This window comes from Miscanthus floridulus, chromosome 12 (genome assembly GCF_019320115.1).
Source record: "Miscanthus floridulus cultivar M001 chromosome 12, ASM1932011v1, whole genome shotgun sequence".
Classification (NCBI taxonomy): Eukaryota; Viridiplantae; Streptophyta; class Magnoliopsida; order Poales; family Poaceae; genus Miscanthus; species Miscanthus floridulus.
Genome location: NC_089591.1, coordinates 81,771,421 through 81,797,382, shown reverse-complemented (window position 1 = coordinate 81,797,382; position 25,962 = coordinate 81,771,421). Strand labels below are relative to the sequence as shown.

The 25,962-nt window shown below is 46.1% G+C and overlaps 1 protein-coding gene and 1 pseudogene across 14 annotated transcripts; both read left to right on the top strand.

Annotated features, from left to right (window-relative positions):
* The first annotated feature begins 1,961 nt into the window (after nucleotides 1–1,961).
* On the top strand, nucleotides 1,962–7,973 carry LOC136498322 (CBS domain-containing protein CBSX5-like). 14 transcript variants are annotated; one of them, XM_066494267.1, is made up of 7 exons: nucleotides 1,962–2,707; nucleotides 2,812–5,135; nucleotides 5,299–5,342; nucleotides 6,432–6,519; nucleotides 6,654–6,746; nucleotides 6,854–6,942; nucleotides 7,647–7,973. In XM_066494267.1, the coding sequence occupies exons 1-2, from the start codon at nucleotides 2,376–2,378 to the stop codon at nucleotides 3,695–3,697; spliced, it is 1,218 nt and encodes a 405-aa protein (XP_066350364.1). In that variant the 5' UTR covers nucleotides 1,962–2,375; the 3' UTR covers nucleotides 3,698–5,135; nucleotides 5,299–5,342; nucleotides 6,432–6,519; nucleotides 6,654–6,746; nucleotides 6,854–6,942; nucleotides 7,647–7,973. The 14 variants fall into 14 exon arrangements, with proteins under 14 accessions (XP_066350364.1, XP_066350357.1, XP_066350365.1 ...); XM_066494260.1 differs by having other exon boundaries at nucleotides 6,854–7,073; XM_066494268.1 differs by lacking the exon at nucleotides 7,647–7,973 and having other exon boundaries at nucleotides 2,812–4,976; nucleotides 5,080–5,135; nucleotides 6,854–7,638.
* Nucleotides 7,974–18,887: 10,914 nt separating this feature from the next.
* On the top strand, nucleotides 18,888–20,279 carry LOC136495493 (rubisco accumulation factor 1, chloroplastic-like; annotated as a pseudogene).
* Nucleotides 20,280–25,962: the final 5,683 nt, after the last annotated feature.

Below are 25,962 nucleotides of genomic sequence, written 5' to 3'. Positions count from 1 at the left end.
GGGGCCGAGCCGCTTCCGCAAGGAACTCGGCTCGCAGCCGCAGCCGCCACCTCCGCCGGCGCCGTAACCGCCCCCGTCGCCGCTGCCACTGCCGCCGCCGCCGCCTTGTTCTTCGAAGGAATCGCAGCCTTCCTCTTTGAAACCATTGACATCTTGCTAGACATCGCCGGAGAGGGAAGGGGCGGCTCCCGGTGATGGCTCACGAGGGCGGCGGAGACTGTCGAGGCGGGGGAAAATAGCAAAGACAAAACATATATGGTGGGAGATTTGGCACGCAATCTTCATCCAGCACGGGCAGCAGGATCCGTGCGGCGTCGACTGAAGACGGTGGCTCCGTACAACGCGCAGCCAGCCGTCTTCTTCGCCTGGGAGCACGAGCACTCGCTGTCGTCTCACCGTGCGACAGCTTCGTTACCCCTTCTCATTTACTGTAGCAACCGGTGCTCGGAGACGACGGCCAGCACGCCGTTGTACGTGCCCTAAGCGGGCATGCGGTTGTAGCATGTGTGCGTGTAGACTCGCTGATCCTCCTGCTGTCCTGCAGTTGATCCGTCGTCCCCGGCCGTCTGCGCGCAGCCGCGCACCGCATCCGGGCGGCGGAGCCCTTCATTGCCTCAGCTCGCGCAGCGCGTGGTGGTGACTGGTGCAGTGGTGCTGGTGCCTTCGCGCGTGTCCACTTCCACTTGGCTCCGCCCGCGCAGATGCATGTCGCACACCTGCCCGCGTGCAGGCCCATGCATATCATGCAGTGTCCCCTGCGCCGGGTGCGACGACGCTACACACAGTCACCACTCACCACCCGTGTGTTCGTGAATCCGTGTCCGTGTCCGTGTCCGCTGGTAATACGGGACGGGAGCGAGCAAGCTTGTATTTTTTTCTCTCTCTTCTGCAATAAAAAAAAACACAGTATAACAAGACGCATTACGCGAGCGAGCTTGTGGGTCCATTCCCCTGCCACGTCCTTGGATACGTATAAAGGGCACACACAGACACTGGTCTTTCGAGTTAATAATAATGATGTACGCGCGTACTTGCCAACCCATGCAATATATACTACACTGACCTCACTTTCGTTGAACAACAAGCGGCATGCACGTGTGATAAATACGTAGGTGCCAGCCGGCGGTCATACATACGGTTACCGTGAGGATCTCGTCTCGCATATGCAAAAACACGTACAACGTATAGGACTGACATACTCGTGAGCTGTACGTACATGACACGTCTTTCTGTACGTGCATCTCAGATTGTTGGTTGCACGAGCCTGCAGTGCTACGCAGCTCCGTTACGCAGCCTGCTCGTTTGTTGATTTCAGCTAGAGCTTATCAGTCAGTCAACTGTGGCTCTGTTCATTTTGGCTGAGTTGGCTTATAAGCTATGGCTGAAAATACTGCTGGCTGGTTTGGTGTGAGAGAAAAATATTATTCATTGGCTAATAAACCAAGGCTTATAAGCCAGATACGAGCTGCCAAATAGGCTGAGTATTTTTCTCTCACAACAAACCAGCACCAGCCAAGCTTATCAGTCCAGAAACCAACCGGCCATGCCGATGAAACGATGAAACGAAACTACAGCGTCGCGCGTTTGACCTTCGTGAAAGCTCTAATGGTTTTTTTTTTCATCAGGGAAGTAGCTAGCAATTGACCTTGGCGACATCTTGGTAGCCACATACGTACGTATAGAAGACGTCTACAACTACGCTAACACAGCCACGTTGCCGCCCTTCTTCTGTCGCGTGACAATCAGAAACCTACTGTATTGTTTACCAACTTCAACGTCTGACGGTTATCCAGCAAAGTGTCATGTATGGCCCGAAGCCCTGGACGATCGAGCGACTTTAACGTCCGACAGTTAGACAGTTAGTCAGTTGTTCAGCAGAGAGTGCGCACGATTACGTGTACGTGTTGCATTCCATGATCAAATAAATACTCCTATAATAAAGCCAGCAGGATATAACCAAAAGAAAACCAGACATCAGTTATAAGCCGGAGTAGCTAAAAGCAGCAGAGAAAGGACAATAACGGGCACAAAGTTTATCTTTGTTTTTCAGGTTTTCATCATCATGTGCTGCCTTGCCACGTCTCCCCCTCCATCGCTGTCCTATGTCCTCACCGGCCACGGCCACATTCCACAACCCATTGCCAGACTGCCACTGCCACTGCCATGGCAGGCACACACATCAAAAACCTCCTGCATATTTAACTCGCGCCTGCATTGTTCTTCTCTGAGCTGCAGCTCGCCACCTCGCACCAGTGACCACCATCCACCGCCGCCGCTGATCGAGCGACGCTAGCTTCTTCCTTTTCTTTTCCCATCACCCACCGCCCGCTCCCAGTCCCGGCTCACTGTACGTCGTGCACCGCACCGGTGCATGCATGGCGGAGCGGCTGCTCCAGGCGCACAAGGTGTCGGACCTCTGCATAGGCAAGCCGGCGTTGAGGTGGCTGCCGCCGCAGTCCACAGTCGCCGACGCCATCGCGGACCTCGAGGCCGGCGGCGGCGGCGGCGGGGACGCGGCCGTCGCGGTGTGGGACGGCAGCGAGGGGTCCGACGTGGCCGGCCGGGTGTGCATGGCCGACGCGCTGCTCTTCCTCTGCGCTGACGCCGCCCACCTGGCATCCCCGGCCGCCGCGCTCCAGGCCACGCTCTCTGACCTGCTCGCCGCCGGCGCGCTGCAGCCGGTCCGCCGCATCGACCCGGACGCGAGGTTGCCTGCCGCACTTGCACGTGTACATCAAAAATTCCGGACCGGGTCCAGTGAGTGTTTTGGTGATCTGATGATGGGGTCGGTCGTTTGGTGTCTATCGGCAGCGTGCTGGAGGCGGTGGAAGCGTTCCTGGGCGGCGCGCACACGCTCGCCGTGCCGATCAGGGAGAGGTGGCGCGCCGCCGCCGACCGTGGCAAGCTGTGCTGGCTCACGGTGGAGGACGTGGTGCGCTTCCTCCTGAGCTCCGTCGGCGTCTTCTCCGCCACGGCCTCGCGGTCCGTCACCGAGCTTGGCGCCGTCCGCCCCGCCGCGCTCGCCGTCGCCGCCGGGGACAGCGCGCTCTCCACCGTGCCGCTGCTCCGCGCCGCGCTGGCGTCCCACGCCTCGGTAGCAGTCGTCGCCGGCACCGGCACCGGCTTCCCCGCCCGCCGCCTCGTCGGCGAGATCTCGCCGTCCGCGCTCTGCTCCGGCGGCGTCGCGTCCGTGGCGGCCATCGCGGCGCTCTCGGCTGGCCAGCTCGTGTCGTTCTTGGACTGGGGCGGCGCCCCGCCCGCGGCCACGCTCCACGCCGTCCGTTCCCGCCTCCGTCGCCGCAACCTCCTCGGAATGCTCGACTTGCTCTATGGTGGTACCACCGACGCGTCGTCGTCGTCGTCGTCTTCCTCCTCTGCTTCGTCGTCATCCTCCTCGTCGTCCGACGAGGACGAGGACATCGTCGACGCCAACGGGAGGAAGCTGATTATAGCATCGCCGCACAGGCACGGCAGCTCGTTCTTGGGGAGGCGACGGGCAGAGGAGGCAACCGTGTGCCACAGGGGAAGCTCGCTGGTGGCGGTGATGGTGCAGGCCATGGTGCACCGAGCGACGCACGTGTGGGTGGTGGAGGAGCAAGAGCTGGTGGGCGTGGTCGGCCTGCTCGACGTGCTGCGTGTGCTCAGGCGCCACCTGGTTGCTGGAAGTGGATGTGGAATGCATCCTGATCTTGATTGATCCCATAGCATAGAATAAACCGGTCAAATCAAATAATTTGCATTGGTAAATACGGTAAATGAACGATACAAATTTATATCAATCTCTATATCTATCTCCTACTATAATATATAACTAAAAGAACAAAAGTAAGAAAACCGAATGGTGCCACAAAAAATTGGGCTCAGCTCTGCCGTTCGACGTGCGATCCTCCACCCGACGGAACAAGATCTTCTCCGCGCCCCCGCTCCCCAATCACCGCCAATCAGCGCCGCCTCCCCGCTCCCCCAATCCGCGCCACCTCCCGCTCTCCCAAACCGTGAGCTGCTCAGCCCTGGCCAGGCACTGCCCATCGCGCACGCCGCACGCCCCGCCCCTGCCCCACTGCGCCGCCACCCAGCACGTGCTCCGCCACGCCTCCACGGACCTTCTCGCCGCTGCGAGCATTGTAACCTGCGACGCGCCAAGGCCGTGCCATCTCCGGGACACGCCGCCCGAGGGTCTTCGGCAGGACGGACGAGCCACCTCGACGACGACTGACACGACCGCACGGAGCCTCGACGCGGGGGCAAGAATCGCCGCTGCGGCCTCGACGAGCGTCGACTAAAGAGGATGGGTGCCGCCGCCACGCCCCGACACCGGCGCTGTCATCATCGCTCCCCCGCACCGGTCCCCTCCCGGCCGACGGTGGCGCGCACAGCCCCTTCGTCCCGACCGGCGGAGGCCCGCCCGTCCTTCCTTCACCACGCGCGGCGCCGGCAGAACCGTCGCACGCCCACGATCCTCCCCCATCTTCTCCACACGCCGCCTCCGCTGCTCTGCCCCATCGCGCCGCGGCTCCATTCCCGTCCTCCGCCAACGGAGGGAGAGGTGGAACGTGGCGTCTACAACTTCACGGCGGAGCCAGCAGCGCTCCCGCCCTCCATCCTCAAGTGGGCGAAGGCACAACTGGTGCTTGGTGGACTACCATGGCTCCGGGATGAGAATCATGGTGATAGCCACCGCGGGAAGGAGTCCGAATCCGGCCTGCGCGCGCTCATCGTGGTGCCCGACACCCACTTCGTGCTCTTCCTCCAGGATGGTGCCACCACGCAGTTCACCGCCGTGCCGCTCAACCTTTGCGCCGGACCTTTTCGACCCTGCCGGATTCGCAAGGCCTTCAAGGCGTCGGCCTCTCCAGAAGATGGTGGACTCGGCTTTGGTTCTTTTTTCCCTTTTCATTCTGGGGATATTTATTTCCGGACCTTTTCGACCTGCCGGATTCGCAAGGCCTTCAGGGCGTCGGCCTCTCCAGAAGATGGTTGACTCGGCTTTGGTTCTTTTTCCCTTTTCGTTCTGTGGATTTTGTTCGTTCATTTCTTCATCTTTATTTCTATGCGTGTGTGTATGTGAATCGGGTGCAGCAGCATGCGGTTGCGGTTTGAGGCAGCTAGGGCCTTCGGCAAGATGATCTAGATCGGTGCGTTTCTTCTTTTCAGTAATTTTTTCTGTCTTACTGCCTTTTTATTTGCATATAAAAATTACTTGTAGGAATTCTACTGAATTAGTGAACTTCCCATCCCTTTCTGCACTGCTTCCTATCAAGGAGCTAGTTGCCTTTGATTGATTATTGTTGGCTGCAGAACTTCTAAAACTTGAAGATGAAGCAGGTGTGGATAACTAAAAGGTAATAGATATAGATAATCCATCATTGTTTATTGCTCTGATGTTGGCCTGTATGCACAAATACCTACAGTTTCAATTTGTTGCTATACATTTTCCTTCAACGCATTCTGGTTGCTCGAATGTTCATCTGTGAAAATACTGTAATATGGAATGATTTTGGTTCTAATCCATGCCTGTGCTGCATCACTGGTTTTGTGTTCCTGGTATGTCGTCCATATTTTCTGCTAAGCTACTTTTAAATTTCTTTTAAACCCCTTCTTGTGAACCAAGAAAAATCAAATAAAATTATATGTATGTTGTTTTGTGCTAATATTTAACCTCAAGATACAAAAGAAGGGATTGAAGACATTGTTGTGCTATACAGCTAGAGTTTTTATTCCTTTAACTTTTGCCTTGCTCATCGGCAATATCGCTTTCATGATAGAACTTTGTGATGAAAAACCATTGATTATGCCTCAAATGAGTATGGGTAATAGATCTGTCAATAGGAAGCACATAGAGAAAATGAAATTTCATATCTGTTTTTGGGTAGGAAGGCAGCATATGTTATGAAGCATTGCCTCTGAACTGAAGTCTAAGGGCCGGTATGACTTTTACTATTATTCTAAGTCTATTCCAGTGCATAAGTCATGTTAAATGGTCTCTTGCAAAGGAATAACATAATTTTTTGACTTTGACATACTTATGGCTAACTCAAAGGTTTATAGTCGCTTGTCTATTATTTTGTTTTGTCAGGTCTGATGCATCCATGGACATGAAACAATCTATGTAAAAAAAGAGAGTTAAATTGATTGATTTCTATAGATTTACACTGACTTCATGTTTCCTTTACTGATTTGTCTCATAGGTTGGTTAGCTAAGATAGAGTTAGTCATATATTAGCTGCATATCAAGTTATTTACAGTTCAATCTTGCTTCATGGTACAAACATATTTATTATTCTTGAATGGAGCCTGAAAATATGCCTATTTTGATCCTGACTACTTTTAGTGTCTAGCTAAACATATAGCAATAGTACAAAGTTATTGATGCAGTGATTTAAGTTAGTAAAAGATAATATAAGTTTTGATCAAAATAGTATTTTTTCCAGGTTTACCATGGTTCTTGGTGGGGAGATAATGCGCGTGATTATGAGGAGCCTGGATCATGCCGCCTGGTTAGATGATGACATCTGTGAGGTTCTATTATTTCTCAGATTTTATATTGCATTTGAGAATTGATGTAATACTTACATTAAAGTTTGCTATTCGTGATTTCATACTATAGAGTGCAGGCTTTACCATGTCTTGTTTGTTGCTTCCTGTGGACACAGATGGTCGTTTCATGGCTGCAACCTGCAAGCTGCAAAATGTGTGCATGGTTTTAACTAATTATTATTATGCATGGACACATATGGTCGTTTCAGGTCCGACTGATGATAGTTTGTTTATTTTTGCAAAGTGTTATTAGTAATCTTAAAATAAGGATCAAGTGACTTTGCATGGCTTTAACTAATTATTATTATGCATGCAGCGGGTGGTGTGATTGCAACTCTTCTCGTATTCCTGTCCGTTGGTTTAGTTGGTGCTACTGATGGTATAGGCTTCCATTCAACTAGGAAGGTAGTAAACTAGAGTGGCATGCCCTTTGCTATTGGTATTTATGGATTTTGCTACTCCGGTCATTCAATATTTCCAAATATCTACTGGTCAATGTCCGATCGCTCTAAGTTCCCTAAGGCACTGTTCATATGGTATGTTTGGCCCGATTCCTGTTTTGGTTTACCTTATTATGGAATAATGATTTTTCTTTAGGTGTGCTGGTGTTTTGCACTTTTGCAATATGCATAGTAATATATGGTTCTTTTGTTGTCATTGGCTTTCTAATGTTTGGAGAGAACACTTTATCACAAATCACTTTAAACCTTCCAAAACATTCGGTTGCCTCAAAAGTTGCACTATGGACCACGATAACAACTGCATCCTGACCTAAGTTTACTTTCTCAAATTCTAGAAATTTTTTCTTTATATTATTTTTAAAACGAATTTTCTATAATATTACTCAGTAATGTTTTTGTATGTTTTCAGGTGATCAACCCTTTCACCAAGTATCCTAGTAGGGGACCGTGACGCCTAAGAGGGGAGGGGGTGAATTAGGCAACTTAAAATTCTAACTCTAAATTAAAAAAATTAATTCGAATGACTTATTGTGCCCCTGTTTTATTGTATGAATTTATTCTCTCTAGTGAATTCAGTACGGCATAATTTTTCATTCACCTGTAATTTCTACAACATCGCCTAATAATTACTGTTGCTGAAATATGCAGATGCTGAACACTCGTTGTATCGTGTATGACGCGACTGAGGCAGGTGGCAGTGCCACTGGGAATGAGAACTGTGATCCACCCTGGCCTCCTCCTCCACCGTACACCGCGGAACAGTTCTTCGCACAGTTCCTTGGAAGTCAACGCAACATGGAGGGCATGCAGCAGAGACCTCTTTTTCTAACCCTAGCAAAACCTATGCAATAGATAAACTATTTAAATGTGCAACTCCGATTTTGCTAATGTGTTGCTATCTCTACCGCAAAAGAAGTAATACAATCAATGTAAATGCGGAAGCTAAAGAGCAAGGTAGAGATATGCAAACTCCCGTTGACGACTCCGATATTTTTATCGAGGTATCGAGAAGCGCGCAAGCTTCCCCCTAGTCCTCGTTGGAGCCCCTCATAAGGAATCCCTCGCAAGGGCCAAGCTCCCGGTTGGGTAACTCCGTGGACAGGCTCGGGCCTTCCCCACGTGCAAGTGGGTCTCTGACGTGTCTTCCAGCAAGCCTCTCCCGGATGCTCCCCGCCATCTTCACTATCAAGTTTCTAGAGGAAACGTCGCGGGCCTTGTTCCCTCCGGTACACGGTGGCGGCCACACCACAAACGCGGTTGGTGTGATCTCGCAAGACTAAAGATGGCAACGGGGCCCTGATACCCGACGGGTATTTGATCTATTAGGGGACGGGGATGGGATCATATCCCGCGGGCATCTAAATGGATAAGAATCTATCCCCGATGGGTATAGCGGGTACGGGAACGTTCCTTGTTTACCCGTCCCCATTACCCGTTGGGGAACCCGACTATTTGAGCTGTCATGCGAGTATTAGGCCCAAAGAAGCTCAACATAGGTATTTTGGTCCAAATCTGAATAATCATACATATAGTTTGTGTGTTCTAAGAACCCTAGTTTAATTTTTTCTTACCATCTTCGCCAGCAGCACAAGCACGCCTTCCTCATGAGCGCTCATGCCCCTCGCTTCCTCAGTTCGGTCTCTCTACCACCTTTGCTCGTCCTCCTCGTAACCTCGCTCCTTCTCCTCGGCATCTTCGAGACTCCGACACTTATACCCGGGTGAAGAAGAAACATCTCCGATTGCAAAGTTGTGACCCCAAGTGTCCTTATTTATCGGGTATGCAGTACCCATCAGGTATCTGTTATCCGACCGATGCTCGATGGGTACGGAGATGGACAAGAATCTATACCCAAGACAGTTAATGGGGACGGGGACGGGGACAGGATGAATTCTCCGTAGTGGGGAAGAGAACGTTCTGGCGATACCCGACGGGTACATCCCCATTGCTATCCTTACGCAAGACTACAAGCTCCTCCAATGTACAACAATGGTGCGCGCAAGCACCGAGTGGTAAGAGGTATGCAAACCTCACTAAACACTAGGCCTAAACCTAGAGCAAGTGCATAAGCGGTGGTCTAATCAACCTAAGCACTTCGCAAAGCACCTACGCTAATCACCTAATAAATCACTAAGCACTATGCAAATGGAGATCACTAAAATGGTATATCAACACTCTTGATATGTTTCCTTAGCTTCACACATCTCAAATGGCCGGTTAGGGGTTGTATTTATAACCCTCATTGAGAAAGTAGCCGTTGGGGATGAAATCCCGCTTTTCTGCTACTGACCGGACGCTGATCACGTCCTGACCGGACGCATCCGGTCATCCCGACTGTTAGAGCCGCGATCAACTGATCGGACGCTGCTAGCGTTCGATCACCTGCAACCAAATGCGCCTGGTCGCATTTTCGCCGCTCTGGAACCTCTCTGTACTCGATCGGACGCTGCTATCCTACGTCCGATCGGTTTGCCGCCAGCGTTCGGTCAATGCTGAATGTGTTGCCGAACTGATGAATAGTGCCATTAGTGCGTCCGGTCATTTTGCTTGTTCAGCGTCCGGTCGCTGCTGTTGACGCCTGTTGTAGTCGAGTCACTGATCAGAGCGTCCGGTCACTTTCCTCCAGCGTCCGATCACCTCTGTGAGCTCGTTTCTTCGTGATCTTGCGTGCGGCTTGGTTCCTATCTTTATGCTTAGACTTTGTTTGATATCTTGGGTTTTCTCTTGTGCTCCTAAGGTCTTGCTTAAGGTGTTGATCATCGGATCATCACGTCGCCTTCGTCCAAGTCACGTCTTGCACCCTATTAAACTACAAAACAATCACTTGCGAATTCATTAGTCCAACTTGGTTGTGTTAGTCATCAAACACCAAAATCCAAAGTAAATGGGCCTAGGGTCCATTTTTCTTACAATCTCCCCATTTTTGGTGATTGATGACAACACGACCAAAGCAAGCAAATAATAGAATTTTGAAATTTAAAAACTACCTACTTGCTAGGATACAATGCAGGGGGCAAGGTTATATGATGCTAAAAGATATTACTTGTAAAACTAAAGAATACCACATAAACACTTATCTTGCTCTTGCAAATGTCCCCATGTGGTATTATGGATTTAAGCCTTGCTTCCTACAAATTCTCCCCATTATATAGACTAATTCATAATCCACTAACCTTCTTTTCTCGGACTATTACCATTTGTAGACCATTATCACTTGTAAATTATTATGATCTAGCTTTTGGTCCTACAAATTAATGCTTGCTTTTGATCCTCTAAATTCCCCCCCTTTGGAATCAAACACCGAAAAGGAAGACATTAGTAGCACAAGGGAGAGGCAAACTTTGTGATCCTTTGTGTGGAGAGTGAAATAGATCACAAAATTTGACTCTCATATTATATAGACTAAGCTTCCCCTGAATATATGCATACATATGGTAGAATGCAAAGCATATACATAATTGGCAAATTTTTGCTCAAGGGAATTTAATCTATATAATGCTTGGAAAAAGCATATAAATATCAAAATGAAATCAATATGATGATATCGGTTTAGAAATACCACATGTGGAAACTAATTTGATTTCTACCACTTACAATAGGTGGTGGATATTTGAAGTGTGATGCTTAACTCCGGAGACTCCATTTTCTTTGTAATGAGACTACTACACACATAATAAGCTTGAAAATGTGTTAGTCTCAAAGCATCCAACTTATAGAGTAACCTCCCCATAAATTTGTGCACACAAGTATAGAATACTTGTAAAAAACATGCACATTGATTTTAGAATAAAAAATACCACTTGAAAGATGACATCATATGAATGTTAGAGTCATTTTTGAAGGCGATATTTGAGAGAAATTATCTACAATTTGAACTTTGGCACATATTAGATGAACAATCGAAAGACAAGTTATGTGCCGTGCTTCTAACCAATTTTAAACCATGTAGGATTGCTCCAAGGAATTAAGAATGAAACTGAGTAAGCCTACCATAAGATATACCTATTGTATGCATGACATAAGATATAAGCATGCAAATATAAACATAGGTATGAAAAGTAACTAGACGCTTAAAAATACCAATTTGTAAGAAATACCACTTATAGAAAATGCAAATTGAATCTAGTTACCTAACATGGGAAGGGGATTTTGGGTCCATAGTATTCACTAACCCACTTGGCAATGATTTTGTCCATCATGATGCACCCCATTAAATGCATCCATACTTTGCCAAGTCTTCAAATTCCCCGTATTCCATCGGACTTCTCACTTCCCTTTCAGGATCCAAACCTTCTTGGTGCTCTTCATATTATAAATGATTTTCTTTGGCACCCAAAAGTGTTTGACCCCATTATTGGCTTACTTGTTCACCATGATGGCCATCACTTTATCATTTTTCTTCTTCTTTAACAAGTATGGTGTAGAGGCCTTCTTGTCCACCTTGTTGGTGTAAGTGTTGGAGAGCTTGCTTGTTTGCTTCTTCTCTTTCTTCTTTGCTCCTCCCCCATTCTTCACGTTGCACTCATAGGACTTATGCCCTTTCTTGTGGCACACGTAGCAAACCATGGTTTGTCCTTCATCAAGCTTCTTCACTCCTTTAGCGGTGTTATCTTGATGAAGTTGGGCTTGCTTAGCCTTGCCTTTCACTTGAGTCAAGTCCTTGATGAAGCAAGCTACTTCATGCTTAAGTTACTCATTCTCCTTTGCAACATCTTGTGTGCATGTATCTACAACAACTTTCTCAACACAAACTTGGTTGCACAAGGGTGAGTCTAAACATAAATCGTTACAAGAAGTAGAGGCATCCTTTTTAGACATGTTAAAGATATAACTTTTCTTTTAGATGCCTTGGTGGGAGTTGAACTAACGGCTTCAAGATTAGTAACTTTATTAGTTAGCTCATCATAATGTTTGCACATGGTTTCTATTTTAGCAAGCAAACTTTTATAAGCATCTTATGAGCTATCCAACTTTTCTTTTAATTTTTTATTTTTCTTTACAAGTTGCTCATCATTGATTGTGCATGCATTTATTGTTGCACTAGTCTCAAATTGCTTAATTTTAGTAGATATTTCAACATTGAGATTAGCAAAGTTCTCATATTATTTAAGCAAAGTTTTGTATGCTTTTTGTGAACTATCTAGCTTTTTTTTTAATTTTTCGAGCTTCTTTTGTCGACTAGTGCAAACTTTAGCATAATTAAGATTTTATTGCACAATTTTCTCATAAGAAGGCATTTCATCATCACTATCACTCTCACTAGAGGATGAGCTTTCGTTACCTCGTACCATAAGGCATATATGAGAAGAGCTTAATGATGAGTGCTTATGCCCTCGCCTTTTGTGATGGTGTTTTTCTTCACTTGAAGAATCATCCCATGACTTTATTGATATGAGGGCTTGGTTCTTGCATGCCTTCATCTTTGTCTTGGGTGTGGGCTTGTTTGGACAAACTTCCACAAAGTACCCCAACTCGTCGCATCCATAATATCCTCTCTTTCTTTGCTCATTTCTTTGACTGGTGAAAATGAGATCTTGAATTCGGATGGGCACACCCTTGACATTGAACCTTTGGATCATCTTCTCCACCTTGTTGATAAGTTTGATTGATTCTTCATCAAGGTCGGAGGTGGAGGATTCATCATCATCATCATCATCTTCTTCTTCTTCTTCATCATCTTCACTTGAGGAGCTTAAGCTTGAGCTTGTCTCAACTTGCTTTCTCTTCATCTTCTTTTTCTCGCTACATGCGAGAGCTTTGCCTTTGCTTGATGAAGAGGCTTCTTCTTGACCCATCTTACGTGACATTTCAAATGCCACTATCTTGCCAATGACTATGCCCGGAGTCATGGTGCTCAAGTCCTCCATGTTGTGGAGGATGGTGATGATACTTGCATATTTCTTTTGTGGTAGTACGGAGATGATCTTCCTCACGATGTCCGCATCATCTAGCTTTGTTAATCCTATTGAATGGAGCTCATTGATAATTAGATTCAAATGAGAATACATATCATGAACAAGCTCATCATCATTCATTGTAAAGGAATCATAATTTTGTTTAGCTAGACAATGTTTTTGCTCACGGACATTTGATGTGCCGTCATGGAGCTCTTGAAGTTTTAACTAAATTTCATGTGCCGTATTTAAAGTGAACGCTTGGTTAAACACATCCATGCTAAAAGATTTAAACAAGCAATTTTTAGCTCTAGTATTGAAATGAATTTTCTTTTCTTCACTCTTTGTGGGTTTATCGGGATTCTTAATGGGTTTTATCCCGTCACGAGTGACTCTCCAAACACCCAAATCAATCGGATCAAGGTGACAAGCCATTCTAGCTTTATAATAGGGAAAGTTAGTGCCATCAAAGTGCAGAGGCCTAGAGGTATCCATCCCAACCACTCTAAATAGCGTCGGCTCAACGGCGGTTAAGCCAAATGTCCTAATTAAGCCAACTGGCTCTGATACCACTTGTAGGGGACTGTGACACCTAAGAGGGAGGGGGGTGAATTAGGCAACTTAAAATTCTAATTCTAAACTATGGCATCTTTTTCTAACCCTAGCAAAACCTATGCAATAGATAAACTATTTAAATGTGCAACTACAGTTTTGCTAGTGTGTTGCTATCTCTACCGCAAAAGGAGTAATACAATCAATGTAAATACGGAAGCTAAAGAGCAAGGTAGAGATATACAAACTCCCATCGACGACTCCGGTATTTTTACCGAGGTATCGAGAAGCGTGCAAGCTTCTCCCTAGTCCTCGTTGGAGCCCCTCGCAAGGAATCCCACGCAAAGGCCAAGCTTCGAGTCGGGTAACTCCGTGGATAGCCTCGGGCCTTCCCCACGTGCAAGTGGGTCTCAGACGTGCCTTCCGGCAAGCCTCTCCTGGATGCTCCCCGTCGTCTTCACTATCAAGTTTCCAGCCAAAACGTCGAGGGTCTTGTTCCCTCCGGTATACGGTGGCGGCCATACCACAAACGTGGTTGGTGTGATCTCGCAAGACTACAAGCTCCTCCAATGTACAACAATCGTGCGTGCAAGCACCGAGTGGTAAGAGGTATGCAAAGCTCACTAAACACTAGGTCTAAACCCAGAGCAAGCTCATAAGCGATGGTCTAATTAACCTAAGCACTTCGTAAAGCACATACGCTAATCACCTAATAAATCACTAAGCACTATGCAAGTGGAGATCACTAAAATGGTGTATCAACACTCTTGATATGTTTTCTTAGCTCCATACATCTCAAATGCCCGGTTGGGGGTTGTATTTATAAGCTCATTGAGAAAGTAGCCGTTGGGGATGAAATCCCGCTTTTCTGCTACTGACCGGACGCTGATTACGTCCTGACCGGACGCGTCCGGTCGTCCCGACCGTTAAAGCTGCGATCAACTGATCGGACGCTGCCAGCATCCGGTCACCTACCACCAGACACGTCTGGTCGCATTTTCGCCGCTCTGGAACCTCTCTGTACTCAATCGGACGCTGCTGTCCTACGTCCGATCGATTTGCCGCCAACGTCCGGTCAATGCTGAATGTGTTGTCGGACTGATGAACAGTGCCATCAGTGCATCCGGTCATTTTGCTTGTTCAGCGTCCGGTCGCTGCTGCTGACGCCTGCTGTAGTCGAGTCACTGATCGGAGCGTCCGATCACTTTCCTCCAGCGTCTGGTCCAGCGTCCGGTCACTTCTGTGAGCTCGTTTCTTCGCGATCTTGCGTGCGGCTTGGTTCTTAACTTCGTGCTTGGACTTTGCTTGATATCTTGGGTCTTCTCTTGTGCTCCTAAGGTCTTGCTTAAGGTGTTGATCATCGGATCATCACGTCACCTTCGTCCAAGTTACGTCTTGCACCCTATTAAACTACAAAACAATCACTTGCAAATTCATTAGTCCAACTTGGTTGTGTTGGTCATCGAACACCAAAACCCAAAGTAAATGGGTCTACTGTCCATTTTCCTTACAATCCTTATCATCAAAACCTCGAAATTTCAGTTTTCTAGGATAACATTTTTATTTTAGTGCCATGATTTTACTTATTCTAACTCTTTGTGGAATTGCTTCATCCTTAATTACAACCAGATATGCCTTGTTGGTAAACCCATTAGCTCTAAGTTTCGAAGAGTTGCGTGCTGAAGGTTTTATGAACGAAACATCGTGCTCTATTGTAGCAAGGACTGCCCTTGTTGCATCAACTGTCTGCATTGCTTTCCTTCTGCCGTTCTTTGGTTAGCATGCACCCATTTTTTGAATTGTGCATCCCACATCACTGTCTACTTCTGTTATCCTAAAAATTTTCTATATATTGTATATCCCACAAATCAGTTCACTGTCTTGACTGAACCCCTGAACTATCTGCTTCGTGTTTCAGGTCTTGTGATGGCTCTCATTGGATCTCTTCTTAGTATACTTGTGGTAAGTTTTTTTTTCATTTAACTTGTTAGCACTGTACTGAGCTGTATTGTGAGACTACTAAGTGGCAAACTTGTTGAGATAAAGGTTGCTATGCTAGACTTACAAAACCAATATTGACACTTAGCCTTCATCTCTAAATTTCCTAACTTGCAGGTACATCATTCTTCTGAAAAAATTGAACTGTTTCACGAGAATAGTGGTCTTGTTTAGTCCCCCCCCCCCCCCCCCCCCCCCATGTACCATGCATTGTTTCATTATTACAATTAACAGTCTACAACCTGTGACCGGAAGGTCCCGGGTTCGAGTCGTGGTCTCCTCGCATTGCACAGGCGAGGGTAAGGCTTGCCACTTACACCCTTTCCCAGACCCTGCACAGAGCGGGAGCTCTCTGCACTGGGTACGTCCCTTTTAAACTTATCAGACAAAACTTTCTGATATACCATGCATTGTTATTTCATTTGTTACCTAAGAAAGAGGCATGGCTGATAGATTAATCATATTTTATTATAGAATGTGGTTAACGGGTGTATACTATTCATAATTACAGGCAGTCATAATGCCAGCCCTGTGCTTCCTGAAGATTGCACAGAATAAAGCAACTTGTTCACAGGTAAATGATCGTCAAATTGCAGTTATCACAAAATGAATTTTCGTCTCCGCATATCGGGCTCTCAACTGGAGATCTCTAATGATACTGCCGGGTGGAAGCATTCTTTTTTTTTTTTTTTGAAAACCTGGTGGAAGTATTCTTTACTGTGGCAATTTGCAAACTTGGTCGCTGATATTGTTACTTCTCAATCTCCAATTTCAGGTAATCTCAAGCATTGGTATCATAATATTGGGCGTCATCAGTGCTGCTCTGGGGACATACTCCGTGAAAAAGATTGCAGAAAACTACTAAGCTCTTGGACAATTGCTGTCTGCAGAGGATACCACCCGATTCCATGTATGGAACTCGAAATGGTCAGGTTTTACGTACGATCTAAATTTTGCTAGAACTACGAGTTTCCTGTAGATTATTACTATTATTATTCGGACCACAATAGTATACTACAGTAAAAACTACATCATCACTTGCAATAATGTAATCATGCGCCCTTTTAGCTGCTTCTCTATCATTTTGATGTACTGTAGAAAGTTCCTTTGCTGCCGAATGTTCCTATAAGATCCTGCTTTTTACTACTTGAGGTTTCTATACGTAAGCTTTATCTGGGCTTTTGCAGTCAATGAATCAGCTTTAAAAGTTTGAAGATATAACTTTCACATTATTATTATCTTATCGTATGATACATGTGTTTTTAGTATAAAAATTTAGCTGTCCCACCACCTGGTATACGTAATATTTGCTCAAGCCGAGTTGTGCGCCAACAGTCGACAGTGACGCGCGTGGCGAGCCCTGAGGAGCACGCATATTCCTGACACGCTAGAGGTGGGTTGGCGCGCGTGTGATGTATGGGTCACGAAGCGGACTTTTTTTCCTAGGGCTTATTTGGCACGGCTCTCGCCGGCTCCGGCTCTGCACGGTAGCGCTACTGTAGCACAGAGCCGGAGGAGCCTGAAACCGTGGTTTCTCCGGCTCTTCCTCTTCCCAGTTCATTTTCCGCCGCAATTTCCGAAACTGCTCCTGCTACAGTGCCCAAACAGTGTGCTACAGTGCCGCAGAGGAGGAGCCGGAGCACCTAGGAGCTGCGCCAAAGAGGCCCTTAGAGCATCTCCAAGAGTTTGTCAAATTTTACTTGATAAATCTTGTGATTTGCCAACTCCCAAAATTATATGCCAAGTAAAAAAACAATCCATCTTCAAGAGTTTGGCATTTTTGACTTGGTAAAATAAAAAAACCCGTTAACAAAACGAAGAGGCCCGCTAAGCGAACGAAGAGCCCCGCTAAGAAACGAAGAGCCCCGGATGCCAAGCCGTATACGCGCGCGTATATTTGAGCGCGCGGAGGAAAGATTTGCCAAGTTGCTATTGATGCCAAGTTGTTTTGCCAAACTGTTGGAGGCTATTTTTTCTGTTTTGCCAAAATTATATGGATGCCAAGTTGAGATAGCAAACTCTTGGAGATGCTCTTACTTCTCAGTCTAGCTTCAGCCCATGCAGCCCAATCAATCTATTTTTTCATTTCATGTTTCTCCTGTCTAGTTTAACCCATGCAAATGTGGGAGTTGAAACGGACGGGGGATGATTTACTTCTATGTGGATGCAGGACCAGTACATACATAATTGATAGTCTTACGCTCCAGAAAATTTTGTATGTGATTACTTGACTTAATATATACAGAAAACTAAAAAAAGATATATAAAATAGAAATTCAAAGTTATTTCTACACTAATACTAGCACTAGAATATAGTACATCTCATTTATCGAGATATATAAGTCTTTGTTTGTAGCTAATAGAAAGGACATGCAGCTTGCATTTTCAGTTATAGTAGTTTTCATTAATACCCTTAAAAACAATGAGACAAGATAAATAAATAAAATATATAAAGTTAAACTCTGTGCGCCAATTAAAATAAAAGTTATATCAAAATAGAATGGGAGTTCCATGCATGTGCTCTTGATGTCTACCGTGTAAAATTTTTTCATTATATAGCCTCGTTCGACTTGCTGAAACTTAGCTAAATTGATTGAAAACGCTGTTCTGGCTGAATTGTTGTGAGAGAAAAACGTTGTTCTGGCTGAAAAAACAAGCTGAATAGTGCGGATTATAAGGTAAGTCGAACGGGGCTATGGGTATATTCATTATCTTCCAAAATTATATATTCAGAAAAAACTTCCTACATGCTACCGTAACATCTATCGAGCTGCATATCTGTATTTTTATATACGAAAATTCAAAACTTTCAAATATATATTTAATGACTTTGTGCATATCTAGCTTTCACATATTTTAAAACCCTTTGCACAGTAATTTTAAAAAAAATTAAATTTAAAAACCCTTTCCTATCGTATGTACTCAATGTTGCACGTACCATTAGACAACGCGGCGAGAAGACCGGCGAGACGGCGATCTCGTGACTGGAGCGGCAGGATCTGTACTCTGGACGGGCGTCGGATTTGCCGGGGCCTCTCGCTCCTCTGGAATCTGGACGTGCACTTGACTCGACGTCCCTCAGCCTGTTGGAATATGCCCCTCCGCTCCACATCGACGGTGAAGATCAGTAGGTGGCGCACGAATCATGGCTGCGGCGGCGTCGACGGAGCCTCCGCCTCCGCCTCTGCCTCCTCCTCGAAGAAGAAGAGAAGCGCCCGATGAGCGCAGAGAAAGGAGAAGGAAGAGAAGTCCCGGATTTAGAAGCGAACGCGACAGCAAACGGGACAAACGGAAAGTACCTGACCGAAAGGGAAACTGAAGGCAAAACAGGAAATGCGCGCCCGTGTGGCGCACGCTAGGACAAAGGATAAGCCCTGGGTTCCGTTCCGTGCTTCCCTGACCCTCTCATTCCTCTTCTCCCCTCCCTGATCCCCTTATCGCCACCATGCTGTCACTCTCCCACCCCCACCCCGCCGCGTCCACCACCGCGCCGCGCCACCAGCGCACGCCCCGCGGCGCCGCCGCCACCGCTCCTCCCGTGTGGCGCCGCCGTCGTGCCAGCCACATCGCCGCGAGCGCCATCCTGCTCCCGGGAGGCGGCAGCACCGCGCGGCGGGGGTGGGCCGAGCGACCGGAGGCTCCCCTTCACACCACCCCCGATAGCACCGCCGGGCCAGCTCTACCAGCCGTTCCACCCGCCGCCGTCCCCTCTCCCGCCCAGCCTCCGCAACCTCGACCTCACCCAGCGCCTCCAGATCCTCTGCGACCGGATGGGCCTGTGGCACGAGTACGCACCCCTCATCTCCTCGCTCTCCCAGGATGGCTTCGACCCGTCCTCCATCCAGGAGGCCACGGGCATCTCGGGCGTCGAGCAGAACTGCTTCGTCGTCGCGTCCTAGGTCCGTGACTCGCTCCTCGACGACAGAGGCGCCGCGTTCCCGCCCGACCTGCTCCCATACTTCGACTCCTATGGCGGGCCCGACCTCCTGTATGAGCTCCGCTTCCTGAATGCGCGCCAGCGCGCCGACGCCGCTAGGCACGCCATCAACTACAGGCTCGAGCCCAAGGGCGTGCGGGAGCTGGCGCGCGCCATGAAGGGCTTCCCGCGCTGGCGCGGGGAGGAAGGCTGGGAGGCGTTCGCGAGAGACTCCCCCACTGACTGCTTCGCCTACACGTGGTTCCGCCAGTCGTGGGAGGCCATCGACGTGGAGGACCACATCGCGGAGCTGGAGCGCGTGCTGCAGGTGGTGGAGACCGAGTCCGGCAGGGCGTGCGTGGAGCTCAAGCTGGAGCACACTAGGAAGAAGGCGGCCGGGGAGGAGGTGGTGGAGGAGGAGGACCCTACCGCCTCGCGGCCCGCCGTCACGGTGGTGTGGCTCCAGTACGGCGAGGTCGCGGAGGCGACCACCGTCTTCATGCTGTCGGTGGTCAGGGAGACGGACGGCGTCGCGGCCATGGAGTCAGCGCCCAGGCAGACCAAGACGGACGTGGACCTTGGCGTCGTGGAGGTGGACAGGGCGTGGGCGCGATGGGCCGTGGTGCTCGGATGGGCCCCGTGGACGAGGCAGTGGACGACGCCGTCGTTATCAAGTTGGCTGACGGCCGGAGGCTGCCGTGGCGAACGGTCGATGAGGAGCCGGTGCTGGTCATTGCCAATCGGAGCAAGAAGGAGATCGTGGAGCAGGGGATATACGTCCTCGAGAAGGAAGGCCGGCTTGTGGTGGAGAGGGGGAAGAAGCTGGCTGAGCAGGGCATAGCCGCGGCGATGGCCGAGGTGGTTATCGTTGTTCGGCCGCCCAAGGATGCGGATGACATGATTAGCGACGAGTGGGACTGATGACTGATCTGGATTCTAGAGAGGTTTATCAAGGGTTTTGGTTTTGAAGATGCCAATTTCTCTTTCTCCATTGGGTGGTAAAGCTTTCCTCTTCTCTTCTTTACAGCCTCGAGTCGATGGATCGATGAATAAGAGGAACGAATTGCCTCCTTCTGTTGTTTCAGTACATGCCATAGGAGCTTAGCCTTAGCCTTGCATCGCTGGCTATTCTATGTGGAGATGTCTCCGGATATAGTTATAGTATGGCTAACCAAAATGTTCAACAATATCTTTCGATCAAACAAGATGTCTGAGGAGTGAAAAAGAAATATATTGGCACCAATCTACAAGAACAAGAGAGATATCTAAAGTTGTACTAATTATCAGAGAATTAAGTTGATGAGCCACACTATGAAGTTATGGGAGAGAGTCATTGAGCAGCGCATGCGAGAAACGACGCAGATATCAACAAACCAATTTGATTTCATGTCTGAAAGGTCAACCACAGAAGCAATCTTCTTAATAAGACATGTTATGGAGCGATTTAGAGAGCAGAAGAAGGACCTCCACTTGGTTTTCATTGACTTGGAGAAAGCTTATAACAAGATAATAAGAAATGTTATGTGGTGGTCTTTGGACAAACATAAAGTCCCATCAAAGTATGTGACCCTCATCAAGGACATGTACAACAATATTGTGACTAGTGTTCGAACAAACGATGATAACATAGATTACTTACCGATTAAAATTGGACTTCATCAAAGGTTAGACTTAAGCCCGTATCTCTTTGCTTTGGTAATGGATGAGGTTACCAGGAATATACAAGGGAATATCCCTTGGTGTATGTTGTTTGCTGATGATGTAGTGTTAGTGGACGAAAGCCAATCGAGAGTAAATTTGAAACTAGAGTTATGGTGGCATACCTTTGAGTCTAAAGGTTTTAGATTGAGCAGAACTAAAACCGAATACATGAGATGCGAAATTTGGCGGAGTTGTACAGGAGGAGGGAGATATGAGTTTGAAAGGTCAAGTAGTGCCTAAGAAGAATACCTTTCGGTATCTGGGATCGATGCTATAGAGGGATGGAGATATTGATGCGGACGTTAGCCATAGAATCAAAGCAGGGTGGATCAAGTGGCGACAAGCTTCTGGCATTCTATGTGACAAGAGGGTACCACAAAAGCTAAAAGGTAAGTTCTATAGAACGACGATTAGACCGGCTATGTTGTATGAAGCAGAATGTTGGCCTACAAAGATTCGACATGTTCAACAACTGAGTGTTGCAGAAATGCGTATGTTGCGATAGATTTACGGTCACACAAGAATGGACTGAGTTCGGAACGATGATATACATGATCGCCTAGAGGTAGCACCAATTGAAGAAAAACTTGTCCAACATCGGTTGAGGTGGTTTGGCCATGTCCAATGGAGACATTCAGAGACACCAGTGCATTGTGGAGTTCTAAGCCAAGTTAATAATATGAGGAGAGGTAGAGGAAGACCAAAATTGACATGGGAAGATAATAAAAAGAGATTTGAAAGCTTGAGAAATACCTAGAGACCTATGTTTGAATAGGAGTACTTGGAAAGCAGCTATTGAAGTACCTGAACCGTGACTTAGGGATCTTGGTGGGTTTCAACTCTAGCCTACTCTAACTTACTTGGGACTGAAAGGCCATGTTGTTGTTGTTGTTGTTGTTGTTGTTGTTGTTGTTGTTGTTGTTGTTGTTGAATATATATATCAAATACATCAATCATATGACATTACTGATAATGGTAAAACCTGTCTACCAAGAACTGAACTCAATAGCCAAAAGGAACCGTGTACTGGCACAAGGCAGCCATCTAATTTGCCGGTTAGGACACTACTACTATCAGGGCTGCGCCCCTTAAACCTGACTAGAGTCAGGGAAAGCAGGACAACATGGATACCTGGCTGGTTCAGAAATCATCAAATCAAAGCAGCAATCCAAAAAGGCTATCAGGGGGCAAGTCTTCTTTTGGCGAAAAACTTATCCCTATGACCATCGACTAGGCAAAAGATGCAGCAAGAACATTAAGAACAATTTCTGTCTGATCTCGACGCCCTTTCCCCTGATGAACTGTCGCATTAAAAATCTAAGTCTTATGAGTGCCAATTCTACATTGACAGTTGATTATGAGTGGTTTAATGCCATTTTGGGCTGGCCCTTGCTCAAAAGTTTTAATCTTAAAAAAAGTTTTACACTCAAAAAAAGTTTTAATCTTAAATTATGCACAAACTTATAAATTAGGAATCACCTGTCCAAACCTGACCAATAGCTGTGCAAATTCAGCACCCTCAAATGTCACAGTTATTGAATTTGTGGACAATGGGTCTAATACAAGTGAGGTTAAACAACTGCTGTGAGAAAATGAATTCATCAGGACAATAACCATTATATGTATCAGTGCAATAATCATTATATTTAGTTCTTCTATTTTCTCAAGGGAACCTGTTTTCTTTTTTGCCTTTTCTTTTCTTATATAAATATTTGCAACAGCAGGGACTTCCCCTACTGTTTTCGATTAAAAAAATATCACTATATGTATCGCATTGGTCAAGATCAATAATGAAACTTACATATATACATCATAATAGAGAAGTACCCATGGAGGATGGAAACTATTGTTAAGTAATGGTAATGAGCCTAAGCCATATATTAAGATAATGCTTTCACAGCAGCTATCTCCAGTGCACTGTGCACGTGACTAAACCACAGGATAGTCCCAGGATCCCACTTTACATTTCAATAACTGGTAAATTCTGCAGAAGGGACATTATTGTTCTACCTTCCAAAGGAACAGCATTCAGATCCCAAACGGAAAATGACAAGGGAGAAGAGGACAATACCAAAAGATTGGTGGCAAGCTGCGCTAAAGACAATAATACCAAATGATAAAAGACGACACCTCAACGGATTATGCATCTATGTCATGTGGAATTTGTGAACGAAAGGAATCGACGGATTTTCCAAAATGATTGTTCCACGCCTCTATCGGTTGCACTACGTACAAAAGAGGATTATGAGCAACGACAACGTGCTTTTCAAAACTAGTTTAGTTTTGGGGGCTTTCATCTTGTTTTTTCGTTTCTTTGCGGGATGGCCCTCTCAAGAGCTTGTGGTTGTCCTGTAGCCTGTTGATGTGTGTCTGCCATTGAGGCAAAACCTTCTATTTACCTTACTTCAATGCAAGGCCTCCCGCCACTTTCTTTAAAAAAAAAACAAGGGAGGAAAAAAACAAGAGAGATGAGATATAACATTTTTTTCACGATCGTGCCTAGGCACGTTTTTCATTAAGCGGGAATAGAGTTTTGTTACAACACTAAACGGCTATGGTAATCCCATGGTTACCGAAGCCCTTACCAGCTAAGCTCGCACGTGATTGTAATTACACACTAAAAAGTTTCGCGACAGATGGAAACGAGAGTGGCCCGTTCTTGGACCAAAGAGATGAGATATAACATATACAGTCTGTTCGCTGGTTGATTTCTAGGCTGATAAGTCCGACTGGTGCTGGTTTGTTGTGAGAGAAAAATACTGTACCATGGCTGATAAGCCCTGACCGAAACCAACAAGCGAACATGCTGATAGGTAGAACTTAGATACAGAGGATTATGGCGGCATCATGGTGATGAAAGGTAAGTGAAAATAAGGCAATAAACTAATAAGTTTTCAATTCTACATGATTGTATAAACCCAAATAATTTACTACTATGACATTCTGTAGTCCCTAAGGCTTAGCCAGTTAGCCTTACATGTTTTTTTTAATTTCCTATTATGACATTCAAACAAAGTAAAGTAGAAAAATATAAAAACGTACAGTAAGAAAACATGTGTTATGATAAATCGAGCATGTACCAAGAGATAAGTATGTGTTATATCAAAGAACCTGACAAACCCAACATTCCAACAACTATTGGAGCAGCTTGTAGTGATCCAGGATTCCGAGACGGTGATGAAATCTTCCAAGATGACTACGGAGATAAACCGTGGTTCAAGACCTGCAATCTCAGACAACTAAAAAGACTAAAAGTAAGACTTTCTTGGTGCGACTTTTTTTTTGGGTCGCTGCTCCCTTCCGGCCATGCGATACCCCACGCGATAGAAAAAGAAACTGTCATCCCTGCGATCCCTGTCGGCTTTAAAGGAAATAAATCGATCACCTGAGGCCATGTGTATGGAAGGAAACAATAATCATGCATGTAAGAAAACAATTGGCAAAGATCAAGCAAGGCTCCTCCCTTCCGGCCATGCGATACCTCGCGCGATAGAAAAAGAAATTGTCATCCCTGCGATCTCCGTCTGCTTTGAAGGAAACAAATCGATCACCTGAGGCCACGTGCATGGAAGGAAACAATTGGCAAAGATCAAGCAAGACGACTCAATGAGGTTGGCCCTTAATTTTAGTGTTTCCAGCATGCAGACCTAAAATTAAAAAATGGCTGCTCGCCTGCTCCTTGAGAACATCAGTGGTGCCAAATAAAAGATGTGCAGATTATACATGGTGAGACTGGTGAACCTTCGACAATTTCCTAAACGAATAGTCTCACCATTCGTATATAGGTCCATTCCCATGCGTTTCTTGTGCTCCAATTAACATATAATATGAAAGTATTGTTGTGTTCATCACGACTTGCAGTTGACTACTCTCATTAGCATATACTTCCTCTGCCTCAAAATATAAGTCGTTATGGGATGTGTGCAGGTCAAACTTTTTCAACTTTGACTAGGTTTGTAAAAAATACGTGCAACAGTTATATCTTCAAATAAGTTTATTATGAAAATATATTCAATGGTCTATGTAATGATACTAATTATGTATTATAAATATTAATATTCTTTTATATATAATTGGTCGAAGTAAAAAAAAAGTTAGACTTCTCTGGAAATGAGAATGAATTCTATTTTGGGACAAAGGGAGTATATGAAAACAATATTAAAAATATTTTAACAATCAAGTTCGTCTTTGTCTGATTGATAAGCTTAGACATCATAATGGCATCAAAAATTTTGACTCTCATGGACACCCTCATGAATCAGTGCAAAGCATCCCAATCCTACATCATACACAAATGACAACCTTAAAGTTATGATATTTTCAAATGGTGGACAATAAAGACCATCTTAGACGTTCTGGCATTAGAGTATATACGTGCAGACACATAGACATGGAGGTGCAAGTGAGCAGCCAGCAGGAGTCGAGAGTTAGGGGGTGTTTGGATCTCAGGACTAAACTTTAGTTCCTGTCACATTGAATTTTTAGATATCAATTAGGAGGACTAAGCATGAGCTAATTATAAAACTAATTACATAAGTTGTGGCTAATTCGCTTGCCAGCGCCGTGTACAGGATGGTATGGAGATGTGGTGGAACTTATTCGTGGATTTATTGGCGCACGAAAGAAATGGATATCGGAAATCTCTTCCTGCCGATATAAAAAATGATCTTAGCCGCATCACGGAAAGATCTACACAGTAGAGTTTGTGAGCCTGTGACGCCATGCTCTCTGTGATTGTGTAAATTTCACGAACTTAGCTTTTTGGATTAAATGTCACTTTAACGTCGGTCATATACTTTTACAGTATTGTTATCTTATCGTGCGATCCGTGTGTTTTTAGTATAAAAGTTTAGCTGTCCCGTAGCAACGCACATGTACGAACCTATTTACATATATACTCGAA